Source organism: Neoarius graeffei, chromosome 18 (assembly GCF_027579695.1).
Source record: "Neoarius graeffei isolate fNeoGra1 chromosome 18, fNeoGra1.pri, whole genome shotgun sequence".
NCBI lineage: Eukaryota > Metazoa > Chordata > Actinopteri > Siluriformes > Ariidae > Neoarius > Neoarius graeffei.
In genome coordinates, this window is record NC_083586.1 from 48,624,096 (window position 1) to 48,650,792 (window position 26,697).

Here is a 26,697-nt window from a genome sequence, read left to right on the forward strand (position 1 = left end):
ATTTCCGCATATATCTATCCGGCGCTTCTTTCTGACTAAGATTATCCAAGTAACCCTGTAGTAGAACTTTTTTTTAGCTGTAGTTTTCTTCAAACAACAGCAACAGATGCCCGACATCTTCACTTGGCTTCAGTAGTGATGAAAAGCATAAATGTGAACGCGTGCCTGAAGCGAGCCAATCAGAATCGCCGTTACAAATCAGGAAGAAACCAAAATGGCGATCACAGGGGAGGCAAGGATGCTGGTTAATACGTCTTGTTTTTTGTAATGTACTTGCTCGGAAATTATTTTTGTGCTTAAAGAAGCCGACCATAAGTGTACCCGAACAGGCCTAACTCGCTAAAATATTTCTGCCCAAATGTCTTGGTTGGGCAAATTGGGCATTCGGGCAATGCCTGGCGTTGAGGCTTGGGAACTACTGACACCTATGTAATCCGAATACTCACATTGCCTCAGTGTAAAGCGACCAGTGGCAAAGTCAAAACAACAAGGAAATAAAACCAACAAATCTGGCGGAATTATAAATATGAATTATGTCATATCCAGTTTCACATGTTTTACAGATTTCACAGAGATTCACACTCTGTAGCATCCTGTTAAATAGTCAGGTAGGAATACACAACACCTGTAACTTTAACATTATGGAGGACAGAGTGAAAATGAAAACTTATCTATCCTGTGGTGTTTTTACCTGGTATATTAACAGGTTTCATATGTGAAAGGGGATAGAGGTTTACTCCTACACTCTCCGAACATAAAGTACATTTATTATACCTTTAGAAGCACAATGATTTGTCATTGTGCTTCTAAAGGTATAATGAAGGGCTGGCTCAGTCTTGGACTGTCCTCTGGACTCCATTGAGGAGGTGGGTGAGAGGAGGATGTTAGCCAAGCTGACCTCAATCATGGATAACCCCTCTCACCCCCTACATGAGGCTGTGGGGGCTTTAAGCAGCTCGTTTAGTAGTAGACTGCTAGACCCACGGTGTAAGAAGGAGAGATACCGCAGGTCATTCATACCTGCTGCTGTCAGACTGTATAACACCCACAACTTGTAACGTAGCAACAATAACCTGTTTGTCGTTATATTTGCACTACTTCACCACTACTACCTCTGCCATCTCTCATCGATGCAATTATTATGTGCAATAATATAGGCCTTAAACTATTTTTATGCATACTTATATACTTATACTTTATGCATACTTATATACTTATATTTATGTATATATGTGTGTGTATATATACAGAGTCTACCTGTAATGTGCAATTTTTCCGAGCCTTTCAATAAGGCAATTTTTCTATACTTTTTCACGGTAGATAATGCAAATAGCCCTCTGTATTTAATCCTTCGTTTGTCTAATTTTTATTTCAGTTTTATTTGTTATCTGTTTGACATTTTCTTGCTACTATAACACGTGAATTTCCCCGATGTGGGATGAATAAAGTGAATCTAATCTAATCTAATCTAATCTAATCTAATCTAATCTAATCTAATCTAATCTAATTAGGGCAGTACCCTCTAAGATACTTATTTGCACCCTTTTATATACTGCTTGGGTATGTATATGTAGCTTTTTGGCCCTAAAAAGGGACACAGTTACCTTGAAGTCCAATAATGACCCCTAGGGGGTACATTTAGTGTAGACTGGGGGGACAGGGGTCCACTCGGAGTCAGTTTCTATTTCTGACAGAAAGGTTTGTAGTGTCTGCCTGAGTAAGACGGATGTTGCTCCAAACATGTGAAAAGGGCACTGGCAAAAGCCTAAACCCCCCCCCACCACACACACACACACACACCCCTAAATAACCCATCCAACAGGAACACAGAGGTGAAGAATTTATACTTGCACAACTAGTATAGGCTTTTGTATTATTATTATTATTATTATTATTATTATTATTATTATGTTATTGCATGGTACAATTGCATCAGAAGAATCACTTTCTGTCAAGCCACAACAAGGACCTCAGACAGACAGTACTTTCCTCAGTATACTAGCTGTTCCCAAAAGGGCTGATTTTTGGAGTGTGCAAAGATCATATTTCACATCAATTTTATCTTAGATTATTATGATTATTATTCACAACAACAACTATTATTATTATTAATATTTTAACCACTCCTACATTTAACCACTTATTATTATTAATGTTAATAATAATAATAATAATAATAATAATAATAATTTAACCAGTCCCACGTTTAACCACATTATTATTATTATTATTATTATTATTATTATGTGATTCTCTCCAGTTCTTTGATGTTCTCCTGGGTCTTCCAAGTCATGTCTCGGCTACTTCCCGCAACTTAGACACAACACTTTCCGCAACACATGAGTTGTTCCGAGGATGGCCGACACCTGTGCACTTCCAATGATGTCAAGTAGATCTAACTTCCCATGCAAGGCCTGGAATGGGAGCATCATCATCACTATTATTAACGGTGGTGTAGTGGTTAGCACTGTCGCCTCACAGCAAGAAGGTCCTGGGTTTGAGCCCAGCGGCTGACTGCGGCCTTTCTGTGTGGAGTTTGCATGGGTTTCCTCCGGGTGCTCCGGTTTCCCCCACAGTCCAAAGACATGCAGGTTAGGCTAACTGGTGGCTCTAAATTGACCGTAGGTGTGAATGTGAATGGTTGTTTGTCTATATGTGTCAGCCCTGCGATGACTTGGTGACTTGTCCAGGGTGTACCCCACCTCTCGCTCATAGTCAGCTGGGATAGGCTCCAGCTTTCCTGCGACCCTGGACAGGATAAGCGGCTACACATAATGGATGAATGTATTATTATTATTATTATGATAAGCTTCATTATTTTAATGCCTTCTTGTGAAATCTCGCCACCCAATTAGACTTCTTTCTAAATATTTTAGCTTCAGGAGTAAGGGGGAAAAAAAACCCCACCAAACCTGTACAGTAGTTACCGCCTGAGGCTTCTTTTGGTGCAACCGGAAGTTCGCACAGGTAAAAGGCCACAGCTTTTGCAAGGTTCGGTTTGAGTGGAGTCAAACGGGACGGGCAAAGAGAGAGGGAGGGCAGGGTAGGGTATGGTAGGGTAGGGCAGGGCAGGAGGAGAGCTCGTCACAGCGATCCTTCCCACACTTTCACACACAAAAACGCCTCCGGAAGGCTACGGATTTCACTGAACAATCTGAAACAGCAGGTTTTTGGAGAACGAGCTCCAGAGGCGGAGAGTCGCGAGCGCACCGGGACACACTGCATTAACAGCTGCATTAACATGGCGCGCTACCGGACGGTTACCTTGGTCCTCCTGTGTTTAATGGAATGCGGGTTAATTTCCGCCTTCAACCTGGACACCGAGAACGTGATCAGGAAAACCGGGGAGCCGGACAGCTTTTTCGGGTTCTCGCTCGCCCTGCACCGACAACTTCGTCCGGATGACAGAAGAATGTAAGCGCGTGTTTTTAATGCCATATTCAGCTCTAGTGTGGGAGGAAAGCAGGTGACTTACTGCTCGTCTTTCCACTTGTCACTCTCTTCGACAGATGCACACATCTGCAGCGATTTTAAGCTGGTAAAAAGAAAAAAAAAAGTCACGGTTTTGATGACTTCTTATTAGTTGTCATTTTAACTTCTGACAACTGGATCATTAAAATGAGAGTGTTGGTGAAATAAGGACTTGAAATCGGCTGTTTTACTCTATTATTATTATTATTATTATTATTATTATTATTATTAATAAACATAGCCTAGGTGGCTTTTTTTTAAGTGTTTAACATTGATCAGGAAGTCATTAAAATAATGTTAAACAGTTAAAAAAAAGCCACCTAGGCTGTTTAATAATAATAATAATAATAATAATAATAATATCTAGTGTATTTATTTCACAAACACTTAGCCTAATAATAGCACTTAGCATATTGATTTGATTGATCAGGAAGTCGTTAAAATAATCAAATCAATATGCTAAGTGTTTGTGAAATAAATACACTAGATATTATTATTATTATTATTATTATTATTATTATTATTATTATTAATAAACATAGCCTATGTGGATTTTTTTTTTTTTTACTGTTTAACATTATTTTAATGACTTCCTGGTCAATCAAATCAATATGCTAAGTGCTATTATTATGCTAAGTGTTTGTGAGGTAGATAGACTAAATATATATATATTTTACTCTGAAACATTAATTCATCATATAGATTTAGGTTGTTGTGTATATTAACTTACGATTTCATTGTGTTTCTCTCCTTTGTGGATAATTCGTCGTTTAAATCACTGATTTAAAGCCTATTAGGCGAAATTACAGTAAACCAAAGACGCCATTTTGCTTATTAATATGCAAACCATAACCTGTAGTCTTCAGGCTATTTTACTTGTATTTTAAAACCCACTTCAGTTTACTCACGTGAGACAAGTCTGGTGAGGCGTTTTCCATACATATTTAACATCTAGATTAAATAAAAATGCTAAAATTTATTTAAAAAAACAAAACGATATAAAACATATCCGCCCTCAGCACAGTATAGCGACCTAGTCTGAGGTAAAGAGCTGGCCACGCCCTAATCACGTGCACATGCACCTTTCAAGCAGCTGTTTAATTGTCTCGTGCGCTCAAATTTGACAAATTAGCAACAGATGCTAAAGACAGATTATTATTATTATTATTATTATTATTTAAATGTTATTTTTCTCCCCTTAGAAATTAAATTAATCTTAATTGGCTTACTTATCTGTGGAAAAACAGTAGTTTTATTGGTTGAATAAGGTCAAATATTTTAGTTTTAGTGAGTTGTAGCCTGTGTGAGTCAGGTTATGAATCATTCTCGAAATTCTCCTCAGCTGCCAAAGTTCCTGACCAGAGAGAGAGAGAGAGAATGTGTGCCAAAGCCCAACTGGTGTTTCTCCTCGAGAGAAAGTACTCTGAGCCTATCTGTCTGAAACACCGAGGGGAAAGTGTGAAAGACAGAGTGAAGGAAAGATTGTACACTCTCAGAAAACAAACTACGTCATTGTACCTTTAGGGGTGCAACTTGTCACTGGGGCAGTACCTGTTAAGGTGTACCATTTTCATATACTGATTAGGAACATAAAGCAAAAGCACAACTTTATTCACGTCATCACACACTTGTGAAATTCCTCTCTGCATTTAACCCATTTGAAGCAGTGACCACACACACATACCCAGAGCAGTGGGCAGCCATGCTACCAGCACCCGGGGAGCAGTTGGGAGTTAGGTGCCTCGCTCAAGGACACCTCCGCCCAAGGCCGTCCCATATTAACCTAACCGCACGTCTTTGAACTGTGGGGGAAACCGGAGCACCCGGAGGAAACCCATGCAGACACGGGGAGAACATGCAAACTCCACACAGAAAGGCCCCTGCCAGCTACTGGGTTCGAACCCAGAACCTTCTTGCTGTGAGGTACATATTAGGTACATACATAAAGGTACATATTAGGAGGCACTTATGCCACCGTGCCGCCTAATATGTACCTTTTTGACCCTAAAAAGGTACACACAGTTACCTTGAAGTCCAATAATGAGCCCCAGGGGGTACATTAGTGTAGACTGTACGTTGGGGGACATAAATTGACTCCTACTGTACCCCTATTTCTAATAATGTAAGTGCGACTCAATACCACACCACATAGTGCACCATTTTGTAGTCATAGCTTAGTTTAGCTTAGTCCTCTTCATCCCTTGAGGGGCATAAGGCATCAATGAGCTGCCTCCATCTGGACCTCTCCTGGGTGACGTCTTGAGCCTTACCCCATGCCAGATCCATCTCTTTCAGCTCATTCGTCATGGTTTGCCGCCGTGTTGTTTTGGGCCGACCTGGTTTACGTTTTCCAGGAGGTGCCCATCTTAGAGCAGTCTTTGGTATACGGTTCTGAGCCATTCTGAGGACATACCAAAGCCATTGTATGTGCTTGTGCTTAATCTCTAGCGCCACACTCTGGCTTTTAGTCTTCTTATAGAGTTATTTCTTTGCATCTTTTTCGGCCAGAAGATGCAACATATTTCCCAAAGGCATCCATTGTGACATCTTATTCATGTCACCTTTTACTAGGTGCCAGCATTCTAAGCCATAAAGGAGAATGGGTTTGGTGTTGCTGTTGTAGAATCTATTTTATAGAAGAAGAAGAAACCTTATGCGAGGATCAGACTACACGTATTTGCCACAATTTTTTCATTGTCGACAAATTTCCAGCATCAGGCGAATATGAACTTGAATCACTTGTAGCACTTAAATATGAACGTCGAGAACAATGAATGGGCCTTGTTAAAGTCAAAGTTCTTCCCATGCCAGAACATGGTCTTCTCAGGCAGTCTCCCATCCCAGTAATAACCAGGCCCTTAAAGCACACTGGGCAGCACCGATCTCCACTTCTATAGCCCTCAGCCTCTCGCCTATTATACAGCTAGGGTTACAGTGGGTAGCTAGTCCTCTGGTAACCACGAGAGTTTGACTCCCCACTCGCATCTGTATTGCGATAGTTTAATTCCCCACTCGCACCTACTTGACAGATGGCAGTAGGTACCATTATTATGATGGTCTTTGGTATGACCTGACTGCGAGTAGAACTTGCAGTCTCCCAGTCAAAAGGCAGACACGCTAACCACTAGGCCAGCTTGCGTTGCAAATGGGCCTTGTAGTGTGACATAATCTAAGAACAGCAATGCGGTGTCTGGGACGCCCCAATGAAAAGTCTAGCATGTCAGGTTTTTTTTTTCTATCTTAGTTGGATAACTCCTATATGGCCTGTTCCTTGATGGCCATCGTTGACAATTTCTTGACCATACTCCACAAACATGAACATGAACAATGATTGGTCGGAGTCCAACTTGTAGTGTTGCCAGTCTCCCGACCAAGACAGGGCAAGAATTTATGCCACTATGATTGCCTAATCTGACACTGTGACCATTGTGAAAGACAAAAATATCATGTAGTCTGATCCTGGCATTAGTCAAGAATATTGAGTGCACTTGAGAATTATTACAACACACTGCTGTAGGGTTTACAACAGCATTTTGAGTCATTAATTGTACTTTTTGCATCACAAACTAAAGCACTGAGAGAGAAGATCTGCATTAATACATATGGTTATGCATTTACACTAATAAGAGACAAGTCGCTGGTTTTGCCGGTAGTCTCCTGTGGGTGAGTGGAGACCATTTAAATGAAAACTAATCAAGTGGGGACCTGAAGAAACATCAGACCACACAGATCATACAGCCCACCCTCTATTAACATCATTGGATCTCATCAATCACTAGGTCAATTGTTCACAATCACGCTACATAATTAGTAGATTAGATATTTTTTAAATTAAATATAGTTTAAACACAACCTCACAAGACTTATATTCTCTTAAATCAGACCAATCATGCTCCCTTTTTTTCAGTATACGATTGTTGTAAGGAATTGTTCAAACCAGTCATTTGGATTTGTTAGTGTACCACATCCTACCTAATTTGAACAGGATTGAGGAAATGTTAATTCAGATTGCTGCTTTGTAGTTTGTCACTGCTGCTGAAATCGCAGTTTCATGTCACACACGAATGGTCACCTGTTTTATCGCTCGCTAGAATAAAAATGAACAATTTATTGCACAGAAAATCTCATCTCATTATCTCTAGCCGCTTTATCCTGTTCTACAGGGTCGCAGGCAAGCTGGAGCCTATCCCAGCTGACTACGGGCGAAAGGCGGGGTACACCCTGGACAAGTCACCAGGGCTGACACATAGACACAGACGACCATTCACACTCACACATACGGTCAATTTAGTCACCAGTTAACCTAACCTGCACGTCTTTGGACTGTGGGGGAAACCGGAGCACCCGGAGGAAACCCACGCGGACACGGGGAGAACATGCAAACTCCGCACAGAAAGGCCCTCGCCGGCCACGGGGCTCGAACCTGGACCTTCTTGCTGTGAGGCGACGGTGCTAACCACTACACCACCGTGCCGCCCTGCACAGAAAATGCATAAGAATAATGTTTCTACATCCAGAGTTTGCAAATTTGCGTTTCATTTTGCATTTGCGGGCGGCACGGTGGTGTAGTGGTTAGCGCTGTCGCCTCACAGCAAGAAGGTCCGGGTTCGAGCCCCGTGGCCGGCGAGGGCCTTTCTGTGTGGAGTTTGCATGTTCTCCCCGTGTCCGCGTGGGTTTCCTCCGGGTGCTCCGGTTTCCCCCACAGTCCAAAGACATGCAGGTTAGGTTAACTGGTGACTCTAAATTGACCGTAGGTGTGAATGTGAGTGTGAATGGTTGTCTGTGTCTATGTGTCAGCCCTGTGATGACCTGGCGACTTGTCCAGGGTGTACCCCGCCTTTCGCCCGTAGTCAGCTGGGATAGGCTCCAGCTTGCTTGCGACCCTGTAGAACAGGATAAAGCGGCTACAGATAATGAGATGAGATGAGATTTTGCATTTGCATTTCATGTCTCCATGTAGTAGAAATTCTGACCTTGTGTGTGTGTGTGTACACACACAAGTCTCGTTGCTTGTGTATTGTATAAACATTTCTTATCGCTATGGCTACAGTTTGAAATCAGTATGGTAGAAAATTTTTTGAAAGGCTCTGGAAAAGGCTGTAAAACTCAGAAATCTAAAAATTATGGTTTATTTTTTTGACGTATGTGTGTGTGCATATTTTTAGTTGTGCTTGCTAAATATTGAGGACCAGAATACGTTTTTTACCAACAGAATCAGGGCATTTTTTTGGGATGTGAGGACATTTCTTCCGGTCCTCATTTCTTTGAAGGGCAATTTGAGAGTTAAGACTTAGTTTTATGGTTCAGGTTAGAATGAGGTTGAGGTTAGGGTTCGGGTAAGGGTTGGGGTTAGGCGTTTGGTTGTGATGATTAAGGTAAAGGACTAGGGAATGCATTATGTTAATAAGTGATAGATGCAATTAGGTGGAAGATGCACAAAGATCGAAGTACAAGAGTGTGTGTGTGTGTGTGTGTGTGTGTTTGTGAATGGTTTGTTTTGACTCATATCCTCGATGACGGTGCATGGGCTTGCCTTGTTTAAACACAAGAAAATGTGTCTCAGTTCCAAATGTGTACCCTACAAGCGTGAGTGTCTGTGTGTGAGATTCATATACCTGCAGGCCAAGGCAGGGCTGCGTTAGGTGTGTGTGTTGGAAGAAGGGGGGGAGGTTGGGTGTGAACTGGGTGTAGCATTCTTTATCAGGCCATGGCTAGTAAGAGACACTTTGTCTATTGGCATGTGTGTGTGAACAAGCATATTTTTGTAGAGACAGAATTTTAACATGCACAAATAGTTTTTCTACTCATGCAACTCTTTAACAAATCAATTAAAGCACTTGCTACAGAGAGAGAGAGAGAGAGAGAGCACGTGTGCTTGGGCACATTGTCACCAAATACCTCTCTTTGAGTTTCCTTTTTTGAGAGCTACACAGAATATAAAGCAAAGAAAGAGATGAACGCTGATTGTTCCAGGCTTTGCGGCTGGCTATCCATAAACTTGTATGGCTTTCAAGATCTTGCATTTGTACTTGACTAAATAAATCAAGGAAGGGAAAACCTATCGGTCTCAAGAAAGAGAAAACGAATGTTATGATACATTCAATAAGTTTTCACTGACTTGTGCATAATGTAAGCCGTTAATAAAAATGTGTGAAGAGAGCTTAAAGATGTGTTGATCTGGTATTGAGGACTGTCCTGGTGTTGGTCCCGGTATTGGGTTTAAATGCCAGATAAGTAACAGATTGTCAATATGTGATGTTGACTGACAAAACACGTAAACATGGGGATGGAAGTTGACTTACGGCTCTCTGGTACACCTGTGATGTTTCACATAGCTTAGCAACCAAAGTATACAAAGACGTCACTAGGTGGGTTTCCATTGCAGTTTTGTGCAAAATAGAAACCATTTTATTTAAAACAAATAAATAAAAAATCGAGAAAACAGTTGTGAATGGTCTGTTTCCAATGAGTAATGTTACGCAATCAAAGCTGGGTTTTAAGATAGAAGATAAACTTTATTCATCCCTCAGTAGGGAAACTTACATCTTTCAGCAGCTCACAAATAGAAAAAGAGTCAGGAATAAACAGTAACAAAAAATAGAGTGCAGTAAAATTATTAAAAGCCTACAGGAAAAAAAAACATATATCTATGTATAAAAATAAATTAAAAAAGGTAACAACATGGGCCATGTACGTCATATACACAACAAAATAAGAATAGTACTTCAACTGAAGTAGAATATTGTCCTAATAAAATACTGGCAACTGAAATAGAAATATTGCACCAGGTAGTGAATGTTATTACACAACATAACATAAATAATGAGGATGGAATATGTGTGTAAAGTAACCAAAAATTGACAAAAACACACAAAAAACCCACAAGCATAATTGCACACGACAATTATAAGAGTGAAACTTAAATAAGAAAATACTTTGCAATACTTGCTTTTCTCTTCTCGCTATAGTTATTCCAATTAAACATGGTGACAGATCTCCAAGACTTGATAAGTGCTGGCATGGTGATTTATGTCATGTGACAGTCACTGGGGTTGAACAAGCCAGTGCATACTTGGTGCTGGCCCCAAGCCTGAATAGACTGGGGAGAGTTGCATCGGGAAGGGCATCTGGTATAAAAACCTATGCCAAATCAAATCTCCGGATCATGATGATCCACTGTGATGACTCCTAACGGAAGCATCCGAAAGAATTAGAAAAAGAAGCTGAAGAAGAAGACAAAGATGCGACTTGAATCTGAAAAATGTGTTCCCATTTAAATTTTGCAAAACATTGCTTTGTCGAATCATCTAAAAAAAAACGTGCATAACATTTTTTGTGATATTTGATTTGATTTTTTTTTTTTACAAAATTCATGTGTTTCCATAACTTTTTTTTTTTTAGATTTGCAATTTCAAATTGTGTAAACAAGTAAGCAGGCTAATGGAAACCTGCCTACTGTTGCATCAGTATTGACATCTCTGTAATTCAGTGTATAATACATATTTAGAATATATCAAACGAGACCGTCAATGACGGCGTGGCTCACTCCGGCCCCATCTAGTCCAGAAGGAACGATCTAAAGTGGGCTACCTTGCACAATAAATGTTGCAAGCTATATACACTATATACAAGCTATATATAGAAGCAATGTCCACCCTAGGAATACCGACCTATTTGCTAGAAAGAATCCAAAATGGCAAGGAATTGACCGAGAAGAAGTGATTTTTGTTGAACTGGTCATTAAGGCTTAATTAGTCCATAACTTCATTAATAATTGTAATAAAGCAAATCTGGGTAGAAGTTATATGCACCCTAGGTACCCCTACCTTTGTGCCAGAAAGAATCAAAATCGGTGAAGAATTGAGGGAGAAGAAGTGATTTGTGTGGAAACTGCTTGTTAGGGCTTAATTACTCCATATCTTCATTATTAATTGCAATTATGCAAATTTGTGTAGAAGCTATATGCACCCTAGGCAGACCTACTTTCCTGCCAAAAAGAATAAAAATTGGTGAAGAATTGAGAGAGAAGAAGCGATTTTTGTAAAACGTGGACGACGCCAGACGGACAACAGACAACATGGCAGACATGATGGCATAAGCTCATCACCTGTTGGCTGGATGAGCTAGCAAATCAATCACATAAAACAACAAGAATCTGTTCGTTCCTTCCATATAAAGATCACATTGTTTCCCCTAATAGTTTTTCACAATATGTCCCACAGTGACAAACAATTGCTCCAAATAGCAACTGAAATAAGTTTTGATATCGGAGGTTTTTCAGATTTTTGATGTTGATATTTGGGAAATGGGACTTCTGTATTCTTTCCCTACGTCAAGAACAAATACTAAAAAAACATTTGTATTTGTTATTAAACGTATGGAAGAGTGAGCATACTGTCCAACGAAATTGATTGTTGTGAATATATGGTGTCAGCACTCAGGCAGTGATGGCTCAGATGTTAAGGCCCTTGAGCAAAGTCACAACTGTCCAGCTGTGTTTGGATTGTCGCACTAGCAAGCCACTTTGGATAAAAGCATCTAATTAATCATTGGATATAAACAGATGCAGATGCTATATAACATAACCGGCACAATTGAATTACATTACTTACAGATAAAGTACAGGAGATGTGTTGCAATCAGATTATATGTGTAGTGTGGAAATCCCACAGAAGTCCCAGTGTACAGATTTATATACTGTGGAATGGAATATAAAGTGGAAGAGCAGTTATACAACCCAGAATTGTAGCATTAAATCAATTAAGTACTTTCCTTTTATACAGCAGTTTGCTTTCTTTTTCATGCATGGCATGAAGTACAAATTAGCAGGAAAGTCAGTCTCTTTGCACACTGTTGCCATGGGCCGTGATGTTTATTTAGGGATTGTTAAACGCTGTGGTTACGTTCAGCTCCGAGCCTGAAGCAACATGAAAAGACAGACCTGGAGGTGAAGAAACGCTGAAACTATCAGTCAGGATTAAAAAAAAAAAAACCTTGGCAGAGACGGCTAAAACCTGGCTGAGTACAGATCTTGGCTTCCATAATTGATTAGTTTTGACTTGTCTTTGTCTTACTGGTCCTGGCAGGCAGCGTAGGGTAATTATTTTGGGCTGGTGCTTGTTTTAACGAGAAAAGAAACATTTAACATGGTCAGTTATTCCACAACAATTACAGCCTTTGGTTTGAATGCACATCACTTGACAAAAATATGTTACAAAAGATTCATGGTAAAGTTTTTCAACTTTTTATTTTCCTCCTATTATTACCCAGGATAAAAGTTGACAGACATATTGGCTTAAAGAAGGTGTGGTGAATGGATTTATAGTCCAAAAGAAACTGTGAAGAAAATGATAACTGGATCTGGATGTGTGCGTGCACATATGTATATCCGCTGGTGTTTCCTTTGCACATACTTACCGTAAAACAAAAAATATTAAAATGTAATCAGAACATGCACCGGCTCTGGAGAACAATGCAGATATAACAAGAAATCCCTCTAATCATCTCCCAAACATCACCATATATAACCTGGCCCATATCCCGGGGTGTAATGGGGCCAGTCTGTGTGGAAACAGGCTCCCCTTCCTTCCTCTGATTCACTCAGCTTCCTGTTCGTGAGCTTTTTTGTAGGTTTAAGTTGAGTTTGAAGTGTCAATAGCTAATTTAGAGCACTCAATTGAGTGAGACTTCATTATGCTACATGGTTAATATCATAGTAGCTTCGTAGCAAATATTAGCAGTTCACGTAAACATAAAATGTCCATAATTATGACTTTCCTAGTGGGAACATTGGATAACACATTAAAAACAGCATTGGTTTCAACCTGTTCAGAAAAAGGAGTCATGCCAGATTAGGAAAAACATTCTAACCTATTATTCTTAAAGGATATGGGACATGGATTTTTTTCTGGGCATAATTACGTATAAAGGACATAAGAAATGCCATCTAAATCACTGCAGGGCGTCAAAAATATGAAAATCATCACATTATTCAAGTTTTTTTATACATCAGCGTAAAACAAGGATTCGTTAATTAGCTAGGTGGTCACGTGACCCGTGACGTCACAAAAACTTTCCAAGGAGCCAGCGCTTGGGAATCTAATGTAAACAGGTTACCGAAATGGACACCATCGACAGTGACATTCCCGATGTTTCACAGAGATATGAAGTTAGACCCTATCAATTCGAACCGATAGCTGGAAATTCACATGAACATGGATCTTATCTTTACTCTGACGGGTCAGATGATTCTGAGAGTGAGAGTTCATTCAATCCCCATGAAACTGAAAGTGGTCGGCTCGATAACACTTCCTGGTAAGTTAAAAACAATTCTGCTCAAAGGCTAATGATCTGTTGAAAGAAGTATTATTTTTGTATCATACATTGAAAGTTCATCATAGATCTAGCTAAAGTCCGTTGCAAGCTAGGTTTTTTTTGCTGATATTTTTCGAGATTGATTGAGATACAATGCTTCCAGAGTCCGAGATGAAAACATTCAAAATGGCGAAACGAGTCAGAATTATGATAATCAATAACTGATACACCCAAAATTATAATACTAATCCTTAGGCTTTCAGTCGCTTAGTGAATGCACCTCGTGGTGGCCGTAGCACTTCGGGTTTCACTCCGCCATCTTGTTCCTGAATTGGGACGTTGGGAACAGCTCCATCTTTAAGTAGCCTCTTAAATTTGGCTTGGCAATTAATATCGCTCAGTACCTGAGTATTAATGTTGAAAGAATCCTCAGTGAAATGGTCCGAACACAGTTTGTGGGAAACAGTAGGTGCAAAGTTTTTTCAACAGGTGTTCTGTAAAGTTATCCTACCTCTTGGATTTGTCCTACCAAGCCTACTGCGCATGCGCGAAGCCTACTGCGCATCAGTGATGGGAATTTCAGCTCTTTTTCGGGAGCCGGCTCTTTTGGCTCTTCTTACTATAAGGAGCCGGCTCTTTCGGCTCCCAAACGGCTCCTGAGATTTTATTTTTGATTTAATTGCTGCAATTAACTAGTTAATTAATTACATTATTATTTATATTTTATCCATTGTAAAGCTTTGTAAAGTATAGCAGTGTAACAATGTTCTAGCTATGGAAATAAAACTTACTTACCAATTAATAAATTATTTTCTCACAAACATAATGCAAAACTGTTATATTACCAATATAAAATACACAGAAGACATCAAATGTTTATCCTTTATGGCTTTATTTCACACTCGACCTTGAACAAAATGCCACAAAATAAATTATGAAGTATAAATCAGGCCTAAGAAACTATGAAGCAAAGTTGGAAATTATTTTAACAAACACAGAACAATGTGCAACAAAATATTTTATTAAATAAAATATTAAATAAAATATTAGACTCCTCTCCCCTGCGCTCCACAGCTTTAAGCATTACACCAATTTTCGTATTTTCGCAGCTGTGAATGACATCAACCCCCCCCAACCAAAAAAAGTAGGCGTACACCATGCTACTTTTTTTTCCTTTGAATGGTAATAGACAACACAAAGACGCAATCGGACAGCAACTTTTTTTGTGAAAGTCTCTCTCTCTGAGGCACCTAAGGACAAAAAACTAATTCGGCTCCCCAACTCGGCTCCCACCGAAGAGCCGGCTCCCGTCGTTCACTTCAAAGAGCCGGCTCTTTGAACCGGATCGTTCGCGACCGACACATCACTACTGCGCATGCGCAGGTGAGCCCACACTTTCCTCAGCTTCGGGTCCTTGGGGAATGCAAAAAAAACTTACTCCAGGGCATTTCCAATTGGAATTATTGCAACCATAAGCAGCACAATACACCATGATGTTCAATGTACATTAAAGACTATAAAAACAATTTTCTTGTCATCCACTTCTCCATTCATCTACCCGCTTGTGCTGTGCCCGAAAGTTTTTGTGACGTATGATCACGTGACAGCGGCTCTTCCGGTTGTAGAAAATGCATATCGGAAGTCGAGCAGAAATGCCATATAATCATCACGAATATAACGATTTTGCTGAATTTAATAGATGATTTTGTATTTGTTGATGCAATTAATTCATATTTTTAATGGAAAGAAACTGATATAGCGTGCATTTATGTTTCATGTCCCATATCCTTTAAAGGAAAACGGCAATGTACACTGTGCTTGTATTCCCTAATGCACGAATCAGAGACCCCTTTAACTGTAGTTAGTACATATTATTTTAAAATTTGGGACAATATTTAAATGTATACAATAATATTTTGGCGATTGGATGCAGAGTTTTTGATGTTTCCACCTATAAAACCCATTTTATTTTGAAATTGTCATTAGATTCCAGTTGACACCATTTAGAATCATAACACTCTATAATGGTGACTCGTGCTTTCCACAACTGCACCAAAATTAGAAAACTGTAACCCCCCAGGCTATGCTTCAAGACTCTAAAGGTACCTGAACCCACTTCTACTCCTTTTCGACCAACAGGGAATGGGTTCCGTTCTGGTTCGTGCACCAAATTTCGAGCCGTTCAGAACTTTTCAACCAAAAATAAATTGGTTCAGAAACTGAAAAGTTGGAACCAAAGTATAGTTGATTTTTCCAGCATGAACTGTGCCAACATAAGTGGGCGTGTCATTAGTTTGGAGAAGAGGCAGAGCACAGCACTGGAGAACGCAATGGAAAAGGATTCATCTACAGAAAAAAAAAAAAAACTGGACCCGAAAACAAAGATCTGCAATAATAGAACAAAAGCTTGGAAGTAATCAATGCGCTCTGCCATCTTGCTACTACTGTTTCCTCCCGTTATGAATTGCGCACTGCCCTCCGTTCATGACACATCCTTGATGACAACGGTTCCACTCAAAACTGGTGAGAATGTGGGCCGGTTCACTAGCTGGCACTCGTCTTCTTCCGCTTATCCGGGACCGGGTCGCGGAGGCAGCAGTCTAAGCATGGAAGCCCAAACTTCCCTTTCCCCAGACACCTCGGCCAGCTCCTCGGGAAGAACACTGAGGCGTTCCCAGGCCAGCCGAGAGACATAGTCCCTCCAGCGTGTCCTGGGTCTTCCCCGGGGCCTCCTCCCGGGGGGACATGCCTGGAACACCTCCCCAGGGAGGCGTCCAGGAGGCATCCGAAAAAGATGCCCGAGCCACCTCAGCTGATTCCTCTCGATGTGGAGGAGCAGCGGCTCTACTCCGAGCTCCTCCCGAGTGACTGTGCTTCTCACCCTATCTCTAAGGGAGCGCCCAGCCACCCTGCGAAGGAAACTCATTTCGTCTGCTTGTATCCGCGATCTTGTTCTTTCGGTCATTACCCAAAGCTCATCCCCTCCTAGAACTGCCACCTTATTGTGGTGGAGGGGTTTGTGTGCTTGAATGATCCTAGGAGCTATGTTGTCAGGGGCATTATGCCCCTGTCAGGGTTTCCCAAGGCAGACAGGTCCTAGGTGACAGGCCAGACCAAGAGCAGTTCACCAAAACCCCTATGGAGAAAAAATCAAGGACCGTGACGTCGCCCGGTATGACGCAGCCGGGGCCCCACCCTGGAGCCAGGCCCGGGGTTGGGGCTCATATGCTAGCGCTTGGTGGCCGGGCCTTTGCCCATGGGGCCCGGCCGGGCTCAGCCCGAAGAGGTGACGTGGGCCCGACCTCCTGTGGGTTCACCACCCACAGAGGTAGCAGTAGGGGATTGGTGCAGTGTGGATTGGGTGGCAGTCGAAGGCAGGCGCCTCGACGACCTGATCCCTGGACACAGCGGCTGGCTGTTGGGACATGGAATGTCACTTCACTAGCTGGCACAAAGGTTAAAAAAATCCTGAATAGAACCGGTTCAAGAACCCGTTCCCTGTTGGTTGAAAAGGGGTATTTGAGAACCATCGGTCTGAACAGTTGACCAGACCTTCCAGGCTACACTGTTTTGAAATGATAGAACACTTTGATAATCTTTTACATTACATTATGTTCAATCTTATGGTAGATGAATTAATCCAAAGAGTACAACAGAATACAAAAAGCATTGTATCTTCTATCTGGAGTTGACAGTGATGAGACCAATTTTCCACTCAAATGACCAGAAACAAGTGCGATGTGGGAAGATGGAGGGTTGGAGTGCTAGAACACAGAGATGCTACATCTACTGTTCAAGTGACAAATGGTCAAACAACAAATGAATCACTTTTACAAAATGATAGAATTAGCTTTAGTGCATTACTTAGTGCAGAATAAGTTTTTTTTTGTTGTTTTTTTACGAGGATATCAGCTCATATAGCGTGAGAGGAGAAAAACAAAATGGCGGGGCATGTTGCTCAACCAACCGAGGATGAAATAAAAACTCTGCTCAAAAACAAACCCCCCCAAAAATACAAATAACAACAAAATATGGAATAAAAGTATTTGATGGTAAGAACGTATCTTTTTTTTATTTTTCAAGAATTATTATTATAGCAATTTTCACGAATTGCTACTGTCATTTCGTCGGTTTGTTTACATTCTAAGCAGAAATTTTTTTGTCATACATTTTGGATAAAGTTTTTATTTATTGAATTTGCAAAAAATAAAAATGCTCTGTTTCTCAAAATCCAGTGACTGTAGCTAGAGAAACAGTTATTCCACTCAATCTCGTCGTGCATGGCTTATAGCCAATTCGTCATGTACGACTCGATGGAGCAACTGAATAACTTTTGTGGAATAACTGTTAAATACTGTACATCACTCAGATCTGCGATGTATTTCGTATGAAAAATGCGAGTTTTTTCAACACAAGAAGATGAACTTCATATCTTCAAGGCAACTTGTGATTTTCTTTTTATTATATCGACACATTCACAAACAAAAAGTACTCAGATTTATCAAAATAATTCATTGATTTCCTCACGAGTGACATTTAGAGATTTATGTCATGGTTTTGGTTCTCCAGCTCCAGGATGTAGCTCGTATAAAAAATACGAGTGACGTATTTCCCTGTAAAACACTCATGTCCATATAATATAAATGTATATGAATACATCAGTCCATTGGTCCACATGTGAATAAGTGTAGAAATGTTTTAATGTAAAAAAAAAGGTTAATACTTTTATACGGTACCTCTGTGTAGGTTTTACTGATCACATCTTAACTGTATATGTTTATTTCGTTTTTTTTTTTTAATTTTTTACTTTAACGTAACAGACCAGAAGCAATTTCTCTTAGAAGAAATGGAAGAACATTGATGTTGGATCAGGTTTGCCCTTTTGCGCTTATCATTAGGTCAGTGGACGACTGACCTCTTCCATCAGCAGATATTCATTTCCACCAAAAGTGTTCATCATTGTCATTCCCTGACAGATTTTCATTGTCCCTTCTGCAAGTCCTTTAGTGAAGTAATATCAAGCAAGCATCCAAAGTCATCCTGTAAGTCATCCCGAGTCAGACAGTATGACCTCTGCAGGACCCAATATGGGGTTGCTACCAGTGTCTTCAGCATGACTTGTCAACGATAAACCAGACTGTATCGTTTCTAAAACGGATCAGTTATTCATTTAGAAAGTTTAGTTTTTATTCAAACCAATTTCCAAGTGCGGCAGAATCCAGTTCAAGAGGTTAGGGTTTGGCTATGGGAAGTCTCAAGAAATTATCTCAATCTTCCAGTTTCGGGTTTAGAACTATATGTAGAACTATAACCCCTATCTAATTATAAGATTGTATGTGTCAATTATGACTATACAGTATATTATACAATGTAATTTTACAATACACTATAAGAACACAATAAACTATTAAAAGGGTTTCTCAAGGACTTTTGGACAGTTAATGGTTTACATTTTCATAACTGACCAGCTTTCTTACAGTTAAAACATAATGACGTATTTGTGCAGTCGTTTTATTTTTTTTTAAATTATTATCAAATAACTTTTAATGTGAAATCCTTTAAATGTGTCTTATTCCTTTTATGCAATACAAATACACAACTGATGATATTTTGTCCATGATAATATTACAGTAATAACCTGGCAACTTGTCCAGGGTGTACCCTGCCTCTCACCCATAGTCAGCTGGGATAGGCTCCAGCTTGCCTGCGACCCTGTAGAACAGGATAAGCGGCTACAGATAATGGATGGATGGATGGAATATTACAGTAGTTAATGCTAAAAAACACACTATATAGTAGGGGTGGAATGATACATAATGCAAAAATGGTGGAAATGTGGATCAACATTCTATTAATTATGAATGTAATGCTGTTTCACTGTTTGAACACCAGAGCTCCTAATCTGTGCAACCCATGGAGGTAAAATATATAGAGTGTACACTGGTGGCATGATATCGTTATTTAGTGGAGAGCCTGCCAGATTTGCACTTGTAAAGTATGATAGCTTTGGATTTCAATGACAAACATGCATTATACTTTATACGTTTACATGGCGGCGGCACGGTGGTGTAGTGGTTAGCGCTGTCGCCTCACAGCAAGAAGGTCCGGGTTCGAGCCCCGTGGCCGGCGAGGGCCTTTCTGTGCGGAGTTTGCATGTTCTCCCCGTGTCCGCGTGGGTTTCCTCCGGGTGCTCCGGTTTCCCCCACAGTCCAAAGACATGCAGGTTAGGTTAACTGGTGACTCTAAATTGAGCGTAGGTGTGAATGTGAGTGTGAATGGTTGTCTGTGTCTATGTGTCAGCCCTGTGATGACCTGGCGACTTGTCCAGGGTGTACCCCGCCTTTTGCCCGTAGTCAGCTGGGATAGGCTCCAGCTTGCCTGCGACCCTGTAGAAGGATAAAGCGGCTAGAGATAATGAGATGAATGAGATGAGACGTTTACATGGCCATGCTATGTCAGCTTAAAAAAAGCTGCTCCTTGGTAGCTTTTAAAGATAAGATAAAATAAGAAGACCTTTAATATCCCACAATGGGAAAATTTCCTGTTTGCAGCAGCCCAGTGGATAGCAGCAGAAGAGGACATATCAAGCCACACAAAAGAACAACACCAGAGGCCATGGAATACGGTCATTTTAGCCTACTTTGGAGCTCTATTTCTGCTGTGGAGACTGTTTCAATCGATCAGTTTTTCCTGGTCTGACATCTTGTTTATTCAGTCAAAATCTTTGGGAGAATTTATTTATTATTAAAATATTTTGTTAAAAACGCTAAACTTCTGTTAGTAGCAATTTTTGATTTATTTAGTTGGATACACGCAAAAGCACATTGCTTTGCTTTGTTTACAATTCAGGAAAAAAACAAGAATCAAATATTGTTAATATTCTCAGAATAGAATCAAATAATTTCTGGAGTGTATCATTACACCTCGTCTATAGAATATAGTTAATTATTATACATAGGCCACTTTTTCAATGGAATAAAAACATGTATTCTATTCCCTTCTAGCGGGTTTCGTTCATTTGGTTCGATAGCATGCAATATTGTTAGCATATCGCTTAACCTACATGTATTACATCACTCTACCTAATAGAGAATGAGCATTGAATATGGTTTACGATATTGCATGGTTGTCAAGACAACATGACGTCACACGTCGGAGACGTAAAACTTCCGTGCTGGTGAGCGACTGTGACGATTTGTAAACAAACATGGCCACCAGGTTTGCTTCGTTAAATACGGAAGATTTTGAGAGAATTTTGACAGAGAAAGACGCGTGGAACACCCGAAAGGAATGTATAATAATAATAATAATAATAATAATAATAATAATAATAATATTTGCTGGCTTTTTTCCTTGGTATATCAAATATATTCCATTCAGAATGATATACCACTCAACGCCAGCCAATATTATTTAAAATGTTCATACACAGTGTGGTGTACACAGTGTGTCAAGTCTGCATGTTTGTTTGCTTGCTCCAGCAGTCTCTATTTGTGTGGACTTGTCTTGACTCAAAACTGTTTATCTAATAGTGGAGGTCAGCCAGACCCAGCCACAAATGCCTCTATTGCATTACTGTTGAGCCGCTGGGTCTCACTCTGGATACCACGAACCTTCACTACACTAATGAAGGCATGATTCATCGGTCATTATAAAGAAAAAAGTATCCAGGACTCAGATGATAATGAACTTGAATATAGTTATATATCCTCTTGCACTGTCTCTGTTGCGTACATGTCTTGCTCTGATTTTATTTGCTATTTATCTTCCGCCTGATCTCTGTGTTGATCACTAAGCCGTTGCTGTACAACTCAATAAGGCATCTCGTGATTCTTCAGTCACAAAAAAGTATGAACATAGAACAGTAGCTGCTTGTGTTCTTTGAATTCCTCTGTAACTGTCTTTATAGAGAGTCAATTTGTTAATACATGTGAGAATCTTTTTTCTTTGGCAATTTCTCTTTAAAAAGTACCAAAAAGCTATCACGGCACAGTTGCTGGTTCTAAGATCATTGGTTACCCAGTGATTATTGGTAGATTTTGGTATTTTTTTCTTGATGAAATGACAAATTTCTGGTAGTTTATTTCATGCTTTGTGAGTCAGAGTAGTTTATTCAGGAAAAAGTTGAATCGTTGTAATCCTTACAGATTGAGGTTTTACATATTTTACAGATGAGACATATTTGCCCTTTGGCACACTAGAATGGTTTAGGATTTACTGTATGGTCGATGCTTATTGTCACTGATGGCCTCAGGCGATATGAATCAGTAGCCATTACACAGCTTTCTTTCTTTCTTTCTTTCTTTCTTTCTTTCTTTCTTTCTTTCTTTCTTTCTTTCTTTCTTTCTTTCTTTCTTTCTTTCTTTCTTTCTGTTGATAGTTACATTTAATTTTATGGATCATCTGCGACACAAGTTAATTTCAGTTGTCGCTTATGGCCCATTCTATAATTGCAGGTACATTTCAAGTGTTGACTCTGTTATCCTTAAACTGGGAAGCCCATTAACAGAATTGATGTTAACAGAGTTGACATTTTCCACCATTTTGTCTCTTCGCTCCACATGCTAACCTCCAACTAGCTACCACATGGTGTGTATAAAACAGGATTTTATGGATTTTAAGTAGTCTTTGAGTAGGACTATCGAACCGTCCATATCCTAATGTCCATCCAAAAGGAAGGAGGTGAGAACAAAACCTCACTGTCGTCACTTCACAACATCCGCTGCCGGAACAATAGTCTTAGCGTAGGCCATCGCCCTCTCCGGGTCCAGGAAGTCTTTGCTATCTCCGTTATAGGAGATGCGGAGTCGAGCTGGGAACATAATCCCATAGCGGATCCCTTGTCGACCTCGGAGAAGGTTCCTGACATTGTTGAAAGCGGCCCAGGCCTTAGCGACGCTCGCGGTGTAGTCTGGAAATATAGCCACTGGGTCTCCCTTGTACCGGAGTGGGCCTCCGTCTCTGGCTCGGCGCAGTACATCAATGCAGTCCTGATAGTAATGCAACTTGGCGACAATTACCCGGGGTTTTCCATTGGGCTTTCTCGGTGCAAGTCCTCTGTGAGAACGATCAACCAGAATATCCTTATCCAAACGCAGAACTTCCTTTAATAGTTTAGAGACTGAAGCAGTGGAGCATGAGCCAGGCTCCTCCGCAACTCCCACTATACGAACATTGCATCGTCTCATTCGCCCCTCCATGTCCTCTGTCTTCTCCCTCAGATTAGCCAACTCTGTTTTAAGCTCAGCAACCGTCACCTGTAGCGCGGTAACCTCACCCGACCAAGTTGACAAACCTCCCTCCATGTCGCTGATGGCGGCCTTCATGTTGTCCATGTCGGAGCGGATGGCCGCAGTGCTGTTAGCAATTTCAGACTTGACTTCTTTCAGCTCGTTTTTAACGAAGTTGAATTCATCAGTGAGTGCATTCTTTAGCTCGGTTCTAATAATAACGGAGATATCTGCCTTCAGTGAGGAGATGATATCCGCTGTCAGGCTCTCGGGATCCATTTCTGACTCCGGCTGTGACGCGCTTATCCTCTCACCGCTGACCTTATCACCTCGAGCCGCGGTGATTTCGGGCCCAGCGCTTGTAGGGCCGCAGTATTTATATTTATGGAGCTTGGTCGCCATTGAAGTAATGCGGACAGTTTAACTCTGCTCCAGGGTGTTTCGGTTGCGGTAATTAATGAGATTTGCGACAAAACTACAGAAAGTGCACTTTAAAATAATATTTTTTGAAAAGTTAGGCAAAAGTTTCAAAAATGAGTGAGAGATTCACTTCAATATCACAATAACAGATTTGACGAATAATTACTCTCCTGTTGGTGTATCCTCAACATTTTGTTCAAATTAATGAGAGAAGAAACAGAACACCTCACTGCCTTTCTGAAATTTCCCGCCAGAGGAAGCGACGTCTCTCGGTGCAGGTGTCATGCGTATTATTAAACGCCCTTGTGGATTTTATGCGGTTTTATAACAGACTTAACAGAGTTGACAAGAACACTGGGACAGATAAAAAAAAGTTTTTTATGACTGAAATTTCACATAATCCAGAAAATAAATGTTCTATGCAATTGATTTTATAACAGTTAATATAATAAGCCCCAAAAAACAGATTGTTAGACTGAATCACTTCATGTTTATTCGAGTTGAATGGATGAATCAGGAGTCGAAGACGGCCAGTAATGTTGGGGGAGGGGTGGGAGTCATTTAGTGAATGTTTTATGGATAAATTGGGTCTAAAATGTACATCAAGCATCGCTATTGGTGAAAGTCTGTCATAATTTGCATTGTTGTTCAAAACTGATTCAATAAAGATTTCTCATCTCATCTCATTATCTCTAGCCGCTTTATCCTTCTACAGGGTCGCAGGCAAGCTGGAGCCTATCCCAGCTGACTACGGGCGAAAGGCGGGGTACACCCTGGACAAGTCGCCAGGTCATCACAGGGCTGACACATAGACACAGACAACCATTCACACCTACGGTCAATTTAGAGTCACCAGTTAAACTAACCTGCATGTCTTTGGACTGTGGGGGAAACCGGAGCGCCCGGAGGAAACCCACGCGGACACGGGGAGAACATGCAAACTCCGCACAGAAAGGCCCTCGCCGGCCACGGGGCTCGAACCCGGACCTTCTTACTGTGAGGCGACAGCACTAACCACTACACCACCGTGCCGCCCCATAAAGATTTCTTTTGTGGAAAATAACAAAAGGAGACACAAAATGTACCCTGAATTCTAGAATGACCCATATAACAGCTATAATCAGTTATTCCCTCATCAGCTTCTTTTTTTTTTAAATATCTCTTGAAGTTAATACGACAAAAAAATCTTGACAAGTGACAAAACTGAAAAAAAAAATGGCAAAGTTGTATGTCGTGAAAACTCCTGTGGTGGAAAATTATAGCGGTGATACTGCAGTATTGTAGTTGAGTCACTAAACCTTGAGTCCGAGTCCAATCTCAAGTCCCCAGTGTTCAAGTCCAAGTCATTAAAGAAAATTTCGAGTCGAGTCCCAGTCAAGTCCACTATTGATCCAAGAACAAGACTCCAATCGCACAATTTGACGGTGGCTGTTGCTTCCTTTATGTGAAAGCGTCTCTGCTACTGTGTTGAACTAACGTTCCTGCTGGACTGCCCCATTTTAGTTAATAGGCTACAGATAAAAGGCTTGTTCATTGCTCAGCAAGCCCCGCCCACTATCAACAGGGCAAATGACATGAGAGAGGGTTAACACTAGCTAGTTCATCGCTCAGCAAGCCCTGCTATCAACAGAGCAATGAACATAGCGTGTCACTTCCTTCTCTGGGTGGAGTCTTGCCAAATGACGATTGAAGTTCGAGGTTGTCCCCGTTGTCTTTTCGATAGTTTTTCTACATATGGAACACATAGCAGTGCATTTTTTTTCCCACTGCACGAGAAGTCTGTATAAGCAAAGCGAACAATCCTCTCCAGGCATTTTAGTGCCATTAACGTTAGTTTGTTCCTGAACATGACGTATGAACAGGTGAATGTGCATTCTCTTGCACAAAATTAGTATAAAAATTAATGTAGATATAAATATCTTAAGGGGCGGCACGGTGGTGTAGTGGTTAGTGCTGTCGCCTCACAGCAAGAAGGTCCGGGTTCAAGCCCCGTGGCCGACGAGGGCCTTTCTGTGCGGAGTTTGCATGTTCTCCCCGTGTCCGCGTGGGTTTCCTCCGGGTGCTCCGGTTTCCCCCACAGTCCAAAGACATGCAGGTTAGGTTAACTGGTGACTCTAAATTGACCGTAGGTGTGAATGTGAGTGTGAATGGTTGTCTGTGTCTATGCCCACGTTTACATTAGACCGTATCAGCGGATCATCAGATTAACATTTTTAAAACGATTTGCGTGCACACAGCAACACCAATACATGGATACGCTCGGCTCCGCAGGCATCCTGCGCTCCAAATCACTCCGCCCTGAACAGCGAGTGCCCTCTGGAGGGTGCGCACTCCGGACTTGCGCAGCTCACAGAGCGCGCGAGTGTAGTGCACAAGCTGTGATTCAGGACTGAGCCGCTGTGTGTGTGATCCCAACGCATGTCACTTACCACTTGCAAGTGGAAGGATGGCAAGCCTAAAGACAATCATAACTACACAATGGGCAGTATTTGCATCAGTATTTGCAGTATTTGCATACTTTTATACTCTTTAATGAAAGGTGATACAAGGCGGAAGTCTGCGCCGTTTTTCAGCAGTCGCGTCACATGACCAACGCCAGCGAATCAGGAAGGTGGATGTCACAGTGACGTTGTCCAATGACGACGCCAGCTAGAGCTCAGCACAGCGTATCCGCGTATTCTCAATGTTTACACAGCACCGGAGCTGACATGATCTGGATTGAATACGTGGACCCTGGCGGATTCCCGTTTCCTGGCGTTTCCAGGCGGTTTAATGTAAACGGACAGTGCATCCGCGAAGAAAACGAGACAGATACGGTCTAATGTAAACTTGGCCTATGTGTCAGCCCTGTGATGACCTGGCGACTTGTCCAGGGTGTACCCCGCCTTTCGCCCGTAGTCAGCTGGGATAGGCTCCAGCTTGCCTGCGACCCTGTAGAACAGGATAAAGCGGCTAGAGATAATGAGATGAGATAAATATCTTAAGCCAAATTATTATGGCATGTTGCAGAAAGTAAAGAAAATATCTGAGTCCTTGTCTCCAATTTATGAGTCTGAATGCGGTTAATGCACGAGTCCGAGTCATCAGTGCTCAAGTCCAAGTCAAGTAACGAGTTCGTAAAATTAGGGCACGAGCCGGACTTGAGTACTACAAGCCTGGATACTGCAGACTCCTTCCGGAAATCTTAAGTAAGCATCTCCTTACTGAAAACTTCACCATATCAACGACTCCAGGCTTTCCTCTGTTAAGTAGGATTTTTTTC

The 26,697-nt window shown here is 41.0% G+C and overlaps 1 protein-coding gene across 2 annotated transcripts in view; it reads left to right on the forward strand.

Moving 5' to 3' along the window:
- Positions 1-3,098: 3,098 nt before the first annotated feature.
- The window catches only part of itga6b (integrin, alpha 6b), an 83,776-nt gene continuing 60,177 nt past the window's right edge, over positions 3,099-26,697 (forward strand). Inside the window, exon 1 of one of the 2 annotated variants that reach the window (XM_060898959.1) lies at positions 3,099-3,414. In XM_060898959.1, the coding sequence (XP_060754942.1) occupies positions 3,242-3,414 (173 nt within the window). In that variant the 5' untranslated portion in view covers positions 3,099-3,241. The remainder of the gene's footprint in view (positions 3,415-26,697) is intronic. The other variant, XM_060898960.1, reaches the window with a different exon arrangement.